The following is a 16,388-nucleotide window of genomic DNA, read 5'->3' as shown; positions in this document are numbered from 1 at the left end:
CGGATTGAATGTGGCAGCACCTGCCAATACCATCACCGATCTGAGAAATTTATGAATTTATATTGTGGGTGAAACAACTATATATATGATTATTATCCAACTCTATCTAGTCTCGATTTTTGATAAAAAGCTACTGTGTGGGGCAGTGAGTTTAAGCGAATAAGTCCCAGTTCGTTCACATCATCTACATTGGCGCATGGTTTCATTTGCAAATACATATTTCTAAATAGATATGGAGAAATTACAACTTCCCCGTAGCAGTCAAACTCTAAACTGATGCGCCATCTAACAGTGAAAACAAGCAACTACCGTACAGCTAGCTCATTGTATTGTTCCGAATTCCACAGCTAAACAAAACATTGAAGTCACTATGTGATCACGCACATTATGTTTATAATGGAATTAATGTAGATGGGGCAGGACTAATATTTTTACGTTCTGTATATTTCATGTATCAATATCAAACTTGGAAGATGAAACATAATACCAAAAAAAATGAGTTCCCACTATACGAAGTAACTAAACTCAAAATAAAAATCATTGTACCAATTCCACAACAAATTGTTGAGGTTTAGAATTCAATATGATAACTTAAGTGTAAGAAGATCCAGTTTCACAAAAAGGATTAAGGCCTAAATAGATTTAAGATAAACTGAATTAATGAAGAAATTAAATCGATTTAAGAGTTAAACCTTTTGGTGAAACTGGGCCCTGATCTTTGAAATGAGCATTAGGATAGAACTAAATATTGATTTATAAATATTGTCATTGCAAAAAATAGAAGTCCAGCATTATGAACTGAAAATCAAAAGATTAAGGATGCTCCGCTTATGTGCGGTTGTTTAGGGTTACTGAAATATGCTGCGTGTAAGCACTAGTGGCCGAAAAGACATATTTGTAATTTTTGTGAATTTATAATTTTCATGATTGAAAAGTGAAACCATCATTCTTTTCCTATGAGCAATTGAGCATAGCTGCGATTCATGCAATTACTTTATGGTTAGAAACTGGTCGAATGTGTTTATTAGATTTCGAGATGTCAGTCACACGTTTTTCCAATGTAGTATAAAAATAAAGATCAATAGGGCCTATATATATTACACACTAACTCAGTAATCTGAAGACCACACATAGGCCCGCATTAAGATATACATATAATACATCAACACATATCTGTTTGATAAAAAAACAAACCTACAAACCTTATATTCAGCAAGCCATTCTTTTATTCTAGCATCAGGACTACCCATTTTTAGTAAAGCATCACAATGTCAATAGTCCTATCAAAACAAAAGAAAAAAGTTTTAACAAGCGAATTATCAATAACTCATCAAGAGAAATAAATGATAAGAATAACACTCTGCAAGTTTGAAGATGGCTTAACTTTGTAGTTAATCAACATCTAAGTCCTTAGATTCTTTTAACAATGCAATAAAGATTGTACATATTGCAACCAATAACGAAGGCCAATCAGGCCTATATGACAGGTTGCCTCGGTTGTTTCACGAGTCTTTGTTGCTAGGTAGCCAGTGTTGGTTTTAGGGGGGTTTCCCAGCTCTCAAGTGTCTGTGTTTTTACTGATTCTGGTAATAATTCGTCTTCATGAATTTGTCTAGATGTTTTGCCTAGCAGAGCCTATCTAGGCGGACGGTATATGATTTTTCTTAGATTTATCAAGCATATAGATTAAATGGATAGGATTATAAATTACATTGATTGCTATTTCCTTTCATTCAACTTGCATTTTTGGAATTTGTTTAGGCATGGATATATGGGCCTTACCTAAGTATGGATGATAAGTATTTTCTTCTAGAACGCATGATTGATATTTGAATTGTTCAGGTCTGGTTAAGGCTAATTAGGTTACATGAATCTGATTGAATAGGTACCCTAGCAAATATATCTAGCAATAAGTAGGATTATCAATATCAATTGGCCTGTAATTATTGTATTAGTTTCATCCAGTCCTGAAAGTGTCTGGTTTATGGCACTCCCTATACTACTATGTGCTCGAGGGTCCACATGAACCTTAAGGGGGCGCATTAGCAATATACCGCTGGCGCTGTATGTATATAGTTAGAAATTAATTCTATAATCACTTGTCTCCTGAATGGCTTTCACTACATCAGTGTTTTAAAAAATTTGATTGATAGATCATGTCCGTAATCAGGCATAGTGAATATGTATTAGGCCTATTTCAAAACCAGAATAAGCCCACCCTAGGAAGTGACAGAACTAGAAGCGACTAAGCGACTTTAGTCAGAGCGTGCTCAGGTCATAAGTGACAATCAGCAATCAGTCACTTTTCGCAGTGAATAGATAAACACACTCTAATAGTTTGAAACACCCTACAGCTCTAAAAACAGCATACACTACATACACAGATGATTTGAACCTGTACTTTCGTTTTACGAAGTGGCTATTCGTACGGACACATACAAATAAATACGGACACGTCTGAATTTTAGTAGGCATAAAAAGCAAGGCAACCCAATGGCCACGGATGGCACAAGAACTTGTCATTGAGCATGTTGAGTGTATTAACATCCATCATTGCAATTGGAATGGAAGGAGTGGAATCAATCATATAATGCCAAAGCTAGCCCAGGGGAATCGCTGAAATGAAAATAACGCGCTGAAGTTGAAGAATAAAAGCACTAAATGTTGATTACATAAACAACAATACCCTATTTTACATGACCACGGTCCATGGAGTGAAGATTTTGACAGGGTCAATTGGGAATTCTCGAATTATTGATTCTCCAGTACGCGGCGCCGCATTATTTACTTCCGCGTTCATGAACTCGGGAGTTAACTCAAATTCAAATATATTTATTTCATCGTTCACGTAAACAATAAGATTGATGTTTGAGTATTTGTGTATGACAAACAAATGCTAATACACAATTCCCAGCACCGAATCATTACTACATAAATGCGGCATAAAAAGACTGGGATAATGGGCCATAAACAATGAGGGATTCCTCCGATAATTTTTTGATAAGCACCAACGCTCCAGCGTCCTTCTCAAAACAAAATGGCAGCTTCCGTTTGCCGGCGTAAGTATCAGATTTTATCAAGTTTCCGTTTAATTTTGCCGTGTTAAACTAAGTATGATACACAAGATTTTTCAGATTTGAGGCAAATTGAAGCGTACATTTAGATAAGAGTATTTAGAATTTTGTATTGTCAATTCAGTTGATAATATACACTTGTTTTGTCGCAGTTTGTAGACTAGGTAAACACTAAAATGGGGAAATGGATTATGAAGTATTTTGTGTTATTTACTATAGGTCCTTCTTTGTTGAGCCACATTTACCGTCAGGAAATAACAACAATACGTTACAAATCGAAGATAAATGTTCAGAAACCAAGACCGAGGCATCATGAACGAAGAGTTTTAGAAGCTGTTACCAGGCCAATTGTAATTCCTGAAATAATGAAACTTTCCGAAACTTGCAGTTATGGAAAACAGAAGGAGCTGGAGGTATTTTGAAGAAAAAATTAAATATGATGGATTCGGGCAATTCCAATCTGGTCACTATCTATCATGGCGCCTGAAGTTATTGAATTGCTATATTAATTCTGCAATTATTATAAATTTTCAGGTGAACCTGTTCGAAGATTTCCTTGTGCGAAGGTGTCAAGAGCTGTTTGATAACAAAATGGTATTGGTGTTACATGCTCAAGCTATGTCGAGAATCGAATATAAAAAGTTCAATGATTCATTGATGGATCATGGAATTAATGGAGTTTATTATAATACGAAGGTTGTCCTGTAAGTGCTTATTACGATAATAGTGCCTGAATTCATTGTGTACACCTATTCTATGTTGCTTTAATTCAAACTTATTGCTCATTACAGACGAACAATTGCTAACAGTAAATATGAAAACATTTCACCATTGATTCTTGGATTCAACTATTACGTATACAGTAGTGAAGATAAAGTTAAAGATCTGGTCAAGGTGTTGAAAAAATATCCCAAATTCCACATACTAGGTAAAAAGCATTTTGCAAAAATTCGGGTACCCTTGATTTTGTCTCAAGTAGAGAAATAATTTTAGTCCAATTAGTCAGAGTTAATGTTGGCAAGCCTAAATATTCTACATTTAATGATTTTTGAAATTAGGGTAGTAAAGAATTATGAAGTTATGTCAAATTGACACAATTTTCCAGCCGATTCAATGCAACGGAACGAAATCATTCAGTTGTTAGTAATATCAGATATAATACTTTCATAAATTGAAATTGTTGTTATTTCCAGGTGGGTTACTTGATGACAAGTTGTTTACTCAGGAAGGACTACTTAGATATGCTGCCTTACCCGATCTCGATGCGATGAGAGGTCAAATCGTTAGTATATTGAACACTGCTGCTGGAGGAAAAACATTACAATTAATGAACTCTCATCAAGGAACATTGAGTATGAGTTTGGATCAATACGTCAAACAATCATCACAAGAAGATTCTTCAACAGGCACTTGAGGAAGTTGTTTCAAAACTAGGAATACAAATTTTGTTCATATATTGAAACATGTAGTAGAGATTGCGTGTACTATAGCCCATATTCTATTGTGCATCTACTATTTTCGTTGATAGTTAATAAAATGAAATGAAAAACTACTTGTACAGCATAGCTAGCAGTTTTCTAAGGATCGATTTTGCTTGCCATGAAGATTCATCTAACCGTAGTGTGGTAGTGGACCTCGTAATAATGACCTTAGATAATACGATTTATCGGTTATTACATCTTTTTTCCCAAACAGGACTATCTTAATAATTTCTTTCAGGATATAATGAACATATTTTCTAGTACCCGAGTTTGTTGTAACGAGGTTCCACTTTTACCCCTAATTTCGGTTGTGAGGATCACCGGACTCCGTAAGATCTGATCAATTTTTTAGCAGGCAGAATAATGAATGCTCAGCGTGTAAGAGGCTGGGCCTTCAACCTTCAATTAATCGAATAATGATACGTTATTGTTGTATACAAAAAGACATTTATTACAGCACAAGAATTCAAGAAACGTATTAAATTTTTTACATCAACATAAACACAAGAAATATAAGACTGTAGACATCAACGGTAATTTCATCTACGTCTAAATAATTACCAAAATCATCTTAGAAAAAAAATGTTTCTCTTGGACCTGGGTAATAATCAAAACATAATAGTAACAGTTTATTTTATTTACAAGATAAACAAGACACATATATACAGTTTTGAGGCCTTTGCAGCAGAAATTGAAGTGTATAATATTAATAGACCTCTTACTACTTAACTTTATATCGATTATAAACAAAACAATTGAAACCACTTGGTTTTAGTGCTAATAAAGAGGAACAATTACTATTGCTGTATTATCAAAGAGGGACCAATTCATCATTAGCGATGTTAAACATTACCATTTTATCAACGCCGGTCTGATAAATATATTTATATACAAATTTTAGTACACTTGGCAAGTGCCTTAAAAAAATTATTACACTACCTCTAGGAGGATGAAATCTCTTAATTGCTGCCAATCAAATTAACTAATCCAGATTCAAGTAAGTTTGAAACCAGTTCTTAGTTATCATAATCCGACTTTAGAGGAAGTTTAGACATTTGAAAATGAACTGTTTTACTCTAACTCAAGAGTCCTGGTTTCTATAGAAAACGTAATTTAAGTGTAGTACAATTCATAAACTGTTTCTATGCGGCATGTCAATATTCAAATCCCTCCTATATTATATAGTGTTACTTGGGTTGAAAAAACATCGCACTTACAAATATACATACAGTACTTTGCGCATTGCTTATTTCTGGACAATAACTTACTATCAGTCATTCGCCGATGCACTTCAAGCAACATTATTGATTTAATTTGAAAAATAATAAAACTTTCTTAACTATAATTGCATTTCATCCCCAGTAGCATAATACTCTTTCGCATTTATCAGGAAATGGAAATGAGTAAATGAGAATACTTCTTGAGAACATATACCAGTATGAACATGTGCTGCTTGCTGGTTATGAGCGTTTAAGCCTACATTTTCAGAGCCCCATTGAAAACATCAATTATGAGAATTTTTTGACGGCGATGTCATGTTGTTGCACTTGTGAATATTTCTGAGGTTTGGCAGCAGTTTTCGTCGGCCCGATTCATAATCATCTTCATCAACGTTGACCCAAAGCTGAATATCTTCTTGGCCTACTGCTTGCTTCAATGATTCTGAAAATATGATAACCAAAATTCATTCAAAGACTTTCATTGACTACCATGAACCCTGTTTACATCATTGTCAACTAAGTTTTGACTATTGTCAAGAAGTACGCTTCATTGAATGAAATTTGTCTCACCTGTAATGAATACTCCTTTCAATGCCTCCAGTAATGAACCATTGATGTAATCACGCCAGAATGCATCCAGATATGTCAATTCAGAAAACTTTATATCACAAACTATAGAACCTAAATCCCTGGATTTCAGAATCGTATTTGCCTGGTCAAATTTCTCGAATTGCCTCTCTAATAAGTGTTCTTTCTGCGATACAATAGCACCCTGTAGTGCTGATTCATGTTGACTGCACTCAGCCCGTACTCGCAAACGAATATCTGCAAAACATTTCTTCCAAATATAACGAAAACCCATCGAATCAACATGAAAAGTTTGATGTTACAGCTTTACTTACCACAAGTCACTCTTTCTTCAGTAGAATCCGATACGGACGAACCGTCCGATGTCTTCCTTCGTTTTCTATGACTCCAAGGACTTCTCTTTCGGCGTTTGCGAGAAGCGGCATCACAATTAGAGCAATAAACACCAAATTTTTCAGCGTGCATCGATTCAAAGTGTTCCTCAAGAGGGTCATTTTCGACTGAAAGACGCAGAGGAAAAATTTCAATAAGTAACCTGGGGTGGTTTAACAGGTCTGGTCAACTGCACTATAAGTACGGTGTTACACTGGGTGGAAATTCGAGTAGGTCAGGTGATATTGCCCATCATTGGGATAAACAGTTCAGTGACCAAAATATCAACAAAAGTATAGAATTGTTATATTCTCCGGACTAAATTAAGGTTAGGTCTAGTTCCAATATGCAAGTGTTGATCGATTATACCGCCCTCTATATATCATTAGATGTACTAATGTAGGGTTAGGTTCCATTTTAGGGGGGGAGAAAACGCCCCAAAAGGGTGAGAAATTGGTACAGAGGGTTAGGATCAGAGATAGCGATAGTTAAAACATTCAGTGGAATTCCATGAGCTTCAGTGGTCTAGTGGGGAGACGCTGCGCTAGCAGTATAGTATGCTGGCCTGGGTTCGAATACCGCTGTCCGCTCCATTATCTCTAAATCTAGCTTCCACTTTCCATGAATTTCCCAAGTCGCACACATTTGCGTATGCGTGGTATGGGATAATCCAATCAGAACGCACCGATGATTGAATATTGGAACTAGCCCTGACCCTAATTGTATCGATTTTGAATCCTCAGGCCCTTCTGATTAAATTATTTTAGGATGGCCCATGGGGTCGATATGTACCATAATACCTCACTTGGTGGCCATTTTCTTATCCTTATGCTTACCAATAGTGTTTTCATTTCTACTGGCGTATTTGATCAGGTCAGGACGTTTCAGACTTTTCAGGAGACGGATTATATGGAAGAAGTTAGAGTCGTCGCATCTGCCAGCTTTCTGTAGGGCCAACAGAAACGTAAAACCATCCGCTATTTCTCCATCGTGCAAATCCTGCGGCAAGAATGTGAACGCCAGTTGTCTTAACACATCGAAGTCCTTGGCGGAAAGACCTAGTTGGTCTCCAATTATCTTAAATACGTCACGTAAAGTGCGCATCGTCGAGCTGGAGTCTAATCATACACAATTTGATGGGTTTTGGAGCTCTTACTTCGCTGACACCGTGATAGCGCTGTGAATCAATTTACTGACAGCATTCACCAGGTGGCAGCAGTTGATGGTTACCTTCTCTTTTCGTAGATCAGCTGTTCTACGAGTATTCAGAACTTGCCCACCACCAAATTATATCTGTCCACGACTGATAATTAGATTTTACTAAAATTCCAAGAATCGCCACTGTGCTCGAGAATAAGATGGAATATGATCTACCTGCTATACATGTATCAAAACCCATAAACATACACTGAAAACTCTTAATATAATATGATGCCAATTTATTTACATCACTAAGCATAAGTTATAAATTGTACTTTTACAAGGTCTACAGGAATTCATTGAGATTTAACAGGTTAAACGAACATAATTCAAACATGCCACTTTCCTCATGATTCATGGTTTTCCTTAATTTGATACAGCAGATATGCTTTTTTAACAGATTAAAACATTCATTAATATTCATTGCTAGAGAAGTCTACATTATTTAGGCGATTTCTTCTTTTTACTACCAGGCGTCGAGATCATCTTCGGTGTAGTTGTTTGTTTTTTGTTGGCTGGTGTCCTTACAAGTGGTGACTGCACTTTTGGGCTATTTTTCATGCTATTCAAATACGATTTCTTGATTGTAACCGGTGTACCAGCTGGAAGAGGCGATTCTTTCAGTATACCATTTCCGGGCTTTGAGACTGGACTGAATGCACCCGTTGTATTCAGGGGGGTACTCTTTCTAAATGCTGGAATACAAAATTAACCAATATCAGTCAATCATATCAAACTCTATCCCGCAACAAAAAATATATATCATAAAATTATGGTAAGAAATAAATACCTTTGACTGTAACACTGGGCTTGAAGGCAACTCGTTTTTCAGATTCTGGTGTACCGGTAGCTAGTAATGACTGAATGAAAAGAAAAACATGTTGACGGAAATCAGATTATATAGTATACACTCAACCCTAGCCTACTGAGACCACACCACATAGGCTTGAGCTGTTTGGAGCAATCCAAAAGCTTACCTTCACTGCTGGACTTGAAACCGGAGTTTTCTGTTTTGGAGTTGCTTTTTTCACTGCCTTCTTAACAAATGCTGGAGGTGCCTTGGATAATTTATCAAATGTGATGAAATCCTGTTTCGGAGTTTTAGTTAAATTCTTTGTGGTAGGAGTTGTTGATATAGAAGTTTTATCTTCCTCATTTCTTTTGACTGAACTCTTAGGAGTTTTAACTTTCTTAATACTTTTTGGTTTCATTTCTACAGCATTGGATGTATTTTCTTTCGTTGAAGGAGTTGAAGGCTGGGTTTTCATCTCTTGTTCAACTTTCTCCGAGTTTTTAAGAGCTTTTTTCCCAGACTTTGGAGTTTTCTGCTTTTTAGATCCAAATTTATTTGGTGTAGATTTATTTTCTTCATTCTCAAGCTCCATAAAATCCATTGCTCGCATTCGATTTTGTTTAAAAGATGACAGTACATTAACTTCAGAATCATCTTCAGAGCTTTTCTGGTCTTTCAATGGAGCTTTGGGAGTAGCAGCCTCATTCTTCTTAGCTTTTTTACTTGGCGTTTCACCTTTTTGACTTTTTTTACTAGGTGTTGAGATTTCTTCGGATGATTCGGCAGTCAAGCTAGCATCACATAGTTTTCGCTTTTTTCCGTGAGTTGCCTTCTTTTTCCTTGACGCAGGCTCGGCCGATGATTCTGTTTGCTTCGGTTTTTTAGGGAATATGACGACTTCATCAAGCTCTTTATTCACGTAAACATTACCATTTTGCTGGTTATTTATCACAGTATCATGACTAACAGTATCATTATTATTCTTTGATTTATTCTTTCTACCTTTCGTCGTCTTTACTTCCGATTTGGGCGCATCTTCTTTGGGCACCGAATCAGCGCCTACCAAAACGCATTCTTCACTATCACCAGATGCTGATGCAGCCTTCTCTTTTCCTTTTCCTGACTTTTTACGTTTTGGTTTTTTCAATTTTTCATTTTCACTATCATCATCATCTTCAGCATCAATGTCAATTTCATCATCACTTTCATCTAAAAACCAAAAAAAAAAAAATAAATGCGCATCATACTCTAAGAACATTGGACAAAGCGAATGACCTAATACGCACCTAATTTTCTCTTTTGCTTATTCTTTTTTTTATCGCTTTTAGCTTTATCATCTAACTTCTTTTCAAATGCATCTAGCCTCTTAATGGCAAGCTCATAATCATTGCGCGTCAAGTCGTTATCTTCACAGTCAGAAATTTCAACAGATGGGAAAATTCCTTCACTCAAATTGCGGAATCTGTTGACGAAGAGTTAATTTATATTTGTCAGCAAAAAATTAATGAGAATAATTCTCTTTCCAATGAAAAATAACTTACTTTTTTACAAGTTTATATATTAGCTTTCTATGAACGCTGTTACATTTTTTATTGCTGGCTATTCCAAACAGACGATCAGCAAGAGCACCATAATCCACCTGAAAAAAATTCAACTAATGACCTCGTTTGCAGGTTTAAAAACAAGGGCCATTTTTGGTAAGTGACCTGGTGACACAAAAGAATTTATTTCTCCCTACTAGTTCACCCTCAATCAAGAATTAGGAAATTGATCTTCAAAAATGGATATTAATGGAGCCAGGTTTCCATGGAAAATGGGAAAGAGAAAAGGATTAGTACTACAAATATTGTACCTTTAATGTCTCCGGTTCGTCGGTGTTATTTTCATTAGTTTCAGCACCAACATCAGATTCTTTCACAATAGCCATGAATAGACCTGCGCTGATCTTTCCGTACAACTGCCTATTTCCCAATGAAAAGAATTTACCAATCAATTTACGGAATGGTTAAGATTCAAATCAAGCATGCATTAACAACAGCAACGTACTTAACACTTAACTTACATTTTAACGTCTTTCAAAAGAACACAATACGGATCAAGAAATTGAGCAACTTGATTGGAATCGATCTGCAAATAAAAATTGAAATTAACCATAAGACAAACAGCAAAAATATAGTCCGTAGGTCTGGCAAGATTTAACAACTAGGGGTCCAGGGACACCATGCCCACTTGGGAAGTGGTTTCAAATGCTCAACATTCTAACAATTTCAATATTCAACGCCCCCTGGTGACCATCTACAAGACCAATGACCTTGTAACTCGCCACAATCATAGAATACGTCAGCAGCTGCGATTTTGTAATTGATTGTGATAACAAAATATGCCCCGTTACCAATTTAATATGGAAATACTAAGTTATTCTACTATTCAACACTAGTGACCATATAGAATAACTAATGTCCTTTAAAATCACCACAATCATAGACGATGTCATGAGCTACAACTTTGCAATTGATTGTGGTTACAAAATATGCGTAGGTACGAATATAATATAGAAATACTAAGTCATTGTATTATTCAATGCCCCCTGGTGGCCATATACAACTAGGGGTCCAGAGACACCATGCCCACTTGGGAAGTGGTTTGAAATGCTCAACAATCTAACAATTTCAATATTGAAGGCCCCCTGGTGACCATATAAAAAAACCAATGACCTTAAAACCCACCCAGAAAATGTCAGCAGCTACGATTTTGTAATCGATTGTGATAACAAAATATGCCTGGTTACCAATTTAATATGGAAATACTAAGTCACTTTACTATTCAACGCTCCCTGGTGACCATATGCAAAACCCAATGACCTTGAAACTCTCCACAATCATAGAACATGTCATGAACTACAACTTTGCTATTGATCATGGTAACAAAATTTGCCTAGGTACCAATCTGATAAGGAAACACGAAGTTTTTCTACTATTCAACGCCCCTTGAGACCATATAGAATAACTTATGTCCTTGAAACTCACCAAAATCATAGAACACGATATGGGCTACAACTTTCCAATTGATGTAGTAACACAATATGCTTAGGTATCAATATAATGCAATAGCCCGCTGGACTAAAGTCCCAAGTGGGCTAAAAATGTCTAATGACCAATAACAACTACCGTACCTGTCCAACTGCGATAGTAGTCAACTCTTCCCAATATATATTCACTAAATGCATTTTGAGACCGAGCGGATACGAGTCATCATTATTAATCAAAGTTTTCTTCAGAATGTCGAGGAACCGTTTTATTTCATCCGCTTTCCAACCTTGATTATTGATCATTACCAGTGCTTGTTGGAAAAACCGTCTAAACATCTGCATGAAATAAAATAAAATTCGATTCAATAATATAAGCAACAAAAAATCATTAAAAAAATGCTAATGAAGGAACATATTTCTTTTTACCATTAAGAATTTATCAAGTCTCCAGCGATCGACACCGAACCATTCTCTCGCCTCGGTCTTGATAAATGATTCGATGAATAAAAATTTTTGATCCACATTTTCTACCGAATGTATCAAACTCGCTACACTGTCAGCCAAATCCTCCTGCAAAATTATCAATAAAGCTTTTCATCGAAGTCAAAATGAAAGTTTTTCTGTTGCTGAGTTTTGTGTTTTTTTTCACCAACCTGAAGAAGTGGTTTATCCTGCATCCACATACAATAATGAAGCCCTTTCCATATCTTGATGAAATCTTCTTCTGTAAATGGATCTGCAAAACAAAAAACGTTAGTTAATCATGGTACGATGTGCAAAAATTATAGCTCTTTTTCTTTCGTATCTAGCCACTAACTACCTAGTTTTCAGGATCTTGTAGATTGTGTATGCATGCCTCGGATATTGTTGGATAAATACAGAGGTAAGATCCTCATTTTAGAAAGAAAACTGATCTTTCTAGTCAAAAGAACATTTCAAGAAAACACCAAGCTCATGAAATATTTTTCCTCAATGTATGTCATGTCATTCATATTTTAGGTATTTTATTCAGCGCTGGCCACTGGAATGGAGGAACCATTATAAAAAACAATGCTATTTTATTAATCTCATGTCTTACAGGGGCAGATCTAGGACCTTCTTTCACTGTATTCTGAATTTAGAAGGGCTCTTTACAGTTTACGATCCCCGACTCAGTAACAGGTGCCTGTGTGGCATCATTTAGGCCCCTATTTGATAAAATGCAGTAGTTGTAGCTATTCAAGATACTGAAAGAAATCTGTTTATTTTTTTCAATTGTTTATTTCCAAAATATGTTAATTCAATCCTTTCAATCACCAGTTTTCCAAAACGATTGGAATATGTCCTGGATCTGCTCCCGTCTTATCTCATTTCAGTATCAATACCGGGGATGGATGTCTTAGTCAGAGTGTCACTGAGATGATCTACATGAGGAAGTACAACTTACTGAAATTATATATTTTTAATTTCCAGAAATTTTGTGTAACAAAAAAATTACATAATAAAAATTCAGGTATGATGAACATGAAGATTCTAAATTGATCAATTGACAAAATCCATGCTTGAGCTACTGATCTGTTTTTGCCTCCACAAAGAAATCAAGCATCGACGTCTGCCTGAATTTCCGTTGTTTCAATGCGAAAGTCTCAATTTTCATCAGTGCAGAAAAGTGCTCATCCTCTGTAGCAGTACGTTGACTTAGATACAATTTCAGGGTATCGACCGCTTTTATTGCATCGCTTTTTGTAACATGCACAGGCAGTGGATCATCATCGTCTTCATTTTCACCAACAATGAACTCAGGTTCAGTTTTTATGTCTAAGGCAACATGGTTCATGTTCTGCTCATCAGTAAGGTGTTCTGATGTAAAATCGTCTGCAGCATTATCGATTGCAATGTAATCCTCCATGGAAGCATTCTAAAAAACAGATACCAGTAGACATCACAGCTTTGAAATAAGATGATAACGGTATCTGCAGTTACGCAGGAATATGGAAATAAAGATTCAATGAAAATTCAGATTATACAGTGGAACCTCGTTACAACGAACTTCAGAGGAACCAGAAATCAGTGCATCGTAATCGATAGTTCATTATTTCCAGTATCAAATTAATTATAAACATTGTCCTATTTAGGAGGAAATTTAGGTTTGTAATAATAGATAAATCATTATATCTGACATTGTTAATGATGTGGTTCTACTGTATTCTATGGTCTGTGGCATAAAGGTTAGTTTGAAACGGGAGCATTTGACTAACGTACCTGTAAATCAATATACTGAGCTAAGTTATCCCAAATATTTCTGAACTCCCTCGTGTCAGTCGAAACCCGGTCTTCATTTCTAGTGTTGGTGAAAGAGTCCCATAGATTTTGTAAATGTTGATCAGCGTTAGGTCTACTTTCAGAATTCGTGATGGAACCTAGCAATGGGGCAAATCCAGTGACTATAAAACAGTTTCTAATTGTAGTGGTTGTTACTTTCTCCCATGCCAATTTCATTGCGAACATTGCATCCAATAGTGTCCATGTAAATCCTGTCTCTTCTTCAAAACAAACCAACCGCTTTTCGCATTGTCTATGCCTGTAATGAACCTTCAAATCTTTAACTATGCCGGCATCCATCGGCTGCAACATTGAAGTTGTATTCACAGGTAAAAAGAATACCTCGATGTTTGAAAAGTTCTTCAGGTATTCTGGCGGGTGGGAGCTACATTTATCAAGTAAGATAGCAACATTTCTGCTTTCAGTACAAAACCTTTGATTTAATTTACAAAGAAACTGGACAAAAATATCTCCCGTCATTGATGCATTTTCATTGCTCATGTATTCTAAGGGCACTTTTCTTACTTTTCTAAATGCCCGCGCATTCTGGAATTTACCAATCGCTAGAAGAGGCAGTTTATCAGTGCCATCCATATTGGCTCCAACGAGAATAGTGATTCTATTCTCTGGTTTTTTAGCCCTTTGGTATTTCGTACCAGTTTTTTGTGGGGATTGCCCAGGCAGCATCTGCCAAAACAGCCCAGTTTCATCGAGGGTGTAAATATTCTCAGGTGCATATTTTCTGAGAATTCCTAACAGGCCGTCTTTGTACCAGTCTTCGAGAACTTCGTCACTAATGATGGCAGCGTCCCCGCATTTGTTCGCTCTACTGATACCGTATCTTTTCTTAAATCGTTCGATCCACGATGCAGATATCTCTACGTCATCCCCGTAACCGAAATCCTTAGCGAAGCGGTTTGCTTTAAGACGGAGAGTTTCACCAGAAATGGAGATTCCAGGTTCCTGAATTGCATCTCTAAACCAAATATATAATGCAGCGTCTACGTCGCTGAATTTAATGTTTCTGTCTCTCGTGACAGTCCTTGAATGTATAGATTCAGTCCTTTTTTTCTTGATCATCTCTTTGCTCTTGATCCAGTCGGATAGCGTTTTCGGATTAACATCGAATTTCTTGGCAATATCCTTTTTTTTCATATTGAGGTTTTGTTCGTAATACGCGATTACTTCCCTCTTCTTCTCAAAGCTGTAAGCCTCGAGCTTCCTTTTTTTTGAAAACTCCATAGTGTTGCAATGACTGCATGCAATCAGTGTGCAATAAAAGATAACCTTTTCGTTTATATCAAGCTCAACGACAATCACTGGTTTGTTAATCGGTAGTCCGAGTGAAAAGGTAGATATATCCGTTGTATGTCGCAAGTATACCTATAGTAATCATCAGTTTTGACGTGACCATTTCTAATCTTTCACCCACTAGAGAAGTCATCAAATACAGGTCAGTTCAGTTTTGTAAATACCATTGCTTATAATTGAAAAGCAAGATTGGGCAGAATATACTTCATGTAAACTAAAATAATCATCACCACCCGTAGTGGCAGCCAACTCACTGTCGTCAGTCAGTCAGTCAGCATTCTATATTGTGCAGCGACGCAGTACAGATTACAAAGTGCCAATAAATACTAGAATTGTCAACCTTGATTTGAAAATCTCCACAACAGTTCACAGGTCAGAGAGGGCTTTTGCAACTGTTGCAGGGCCACTTGCTGTATAGTATCCTCCAATTAATAGAATTAAATAATGTGCTTGTCTATTTGAATTGTGGCCGAGGTAGACGACTCCGCGTGAAAGGATGGATTTTTGTTTTAAAAATGAATTAGACTACATTCATCTCATATATGGTCCCTCATATATGGGGCGCGCGACAGTTCAAGGCAAGCGGAGTCTGCGGTAAAATGGAACAATAAAATCTTGAATTGAATTTGCGAAGTAAACGTTTAAATTCACGGCTTAAAATGAAACGACACGCACTTGTTTTGGATTGAGAACGTGCTGACAGCCACTTTCGTAATTTCTTCAGGCCGCGATCACGAATCTTTTTTACGTTACCGGCCAAATTATGCGCTAATTGAATAGCGAATTGTTGATTCTTATCCACGTTTTCCATGCTGACTCTTAGATGGCGCGACAGTCGCACATCAATTAAATTCGATTTTATTGCTTTCAAAATCAAATAAGCAGTAATTAGAAATATGATTATGTAGTGAAACGAACTAATCGCAAAATATCATCAGATACTAAAAGATGAATCCATTTTGGCTTAAGTAGAGGAAATCATTTTTGTATCATAGCGGATGTTAGTAACTCAACTCCGCT

General features: G+C 36.3%; 4 protein-coding genes across 5 annotated transcripts in view; 1 reads left to right on the top strand and 3 right to left on the bottom strand.

Annotated features, from left to right (window-relative positions):
* Positions 1-2,794, bottom strand: part of LOC141914780 (hyccin-like) — a 46,474-nt gene extending 43,680 nt beyond the window's left edge. For both annotated transcript variants that reach the window (XM_074806072.1, XM_074806073.1), the window contains exons 1-2: positions 2,687-2,794; positions 1,203-1,280 (exon numbers count right to left, since the gene is read on the bottom strand). In XM_074806072.1, the coding sequence (XP_074662173.1) occupies positions 1,203-1,250 (48 nt within the window). In that variant the 5' untranslated portion in view covers positions 1,251-1,280; positions 2,687-2,794. The remainder of the gene's footprint in view (positions 1-1,202; positions 1,281-2,686) is intronic.
* A 223-nt stretch (positions 2,795-3,017) lies between these two features.
* LOC141914967 (large ribosomal subunit protein uL10m-like) lies at positions 3,018-4,637 on the top strand. Its single transcript, XM_074806318.1, has 5 exons — positions 3,018-3,059; positions 3,294-3,487; positions 3,609-3,778; positions 3,866-4,002; positions 4,268-4,637. The coding sequence occupies exons 1-5, from the start codon at positions 3,038-3,040 to the stop codon at positions 4,486-4,488; spliced, it is 744 nt and encodes a 247-aa protein (XP_074662419.1). The 5' UTR covers positions 3,018-3,037; the 3' UTR covers positions 4,489-4,637.
* A 369-nt stretch (positions 4,638-5,006) lies between these two features.
* On the bottom strand, positions 5,007-7,916 carry LOC141910286 (death effector domain-containing protein-like). The gene is made up of 4 exons (XM_074801020.1): positions 7,572-7,916; positions 6,678-6,863; positions 6,346-6,600; positions 5,007-6,217 (listed from the first exon to the last, which is right to left on the bottom strand). Exons 1-4 carry the CDS (start codon positions 7,837-7,839, stop codon positions 6,060-6,062), a joined length of 867 nt encoding a protein of 288 aa, XP_074657121.1. The 5' UTR covers positions 7,840-7,916; the 3' UTR covers positions 5,007-6,059.
* Positions 7,917-8,174: 258 nt separating this feature from the next.
* Positions 8,175-16,179, bottom strand: LOC141914716 (uncharacterized). Its single transcript, XM_074805992.1, has 11 exons — positions 16,044-16,179; positions 12,410-12,492; positions 12,183-12,326; positions 11,901-12,092; positions 10,791-10,855; positions 10,581-10,689; positions 10,270-10,367; positions 10,015-10,190; positions 8,913-9,937; positions 8,726-8,795; positions 8,175-8,630 (listed from the first exon to the last, which is right to left on the bottom strand). Exons 1-11 carry the CDS (start codon positions 16,177-16,179, stop codon positions 8,377-8,379), a joined length of 2,352 nt encoding a protein of 783 aa, XP_074662093.1. The 3' UTR covers positions 8,175-8,376.
* Between the last annotated feature and the right edge of the window lie 209 nt (positions 16,180-16,388).

This window comes from Tubulanus polymorphus, chromosome 1, assembly GCF_964204645.1.
Source record: "Tubulanus polymorphus chromosome 1, tnTubPoly1.2, whole genome shotgun sequence".
Lineage (NCBI taxonomy): Eukaryota > Metazoa > Nemertea > Palaeonemertea > Tubulaniformes > Tubulanidae > Tubulanus > Tubulanus polymorphus.
The sequence above is the reverse complement of the archived record's forward strand: the minus strand, read 5'-3'. Positions and strand labels throughout refer to the sequence as shown.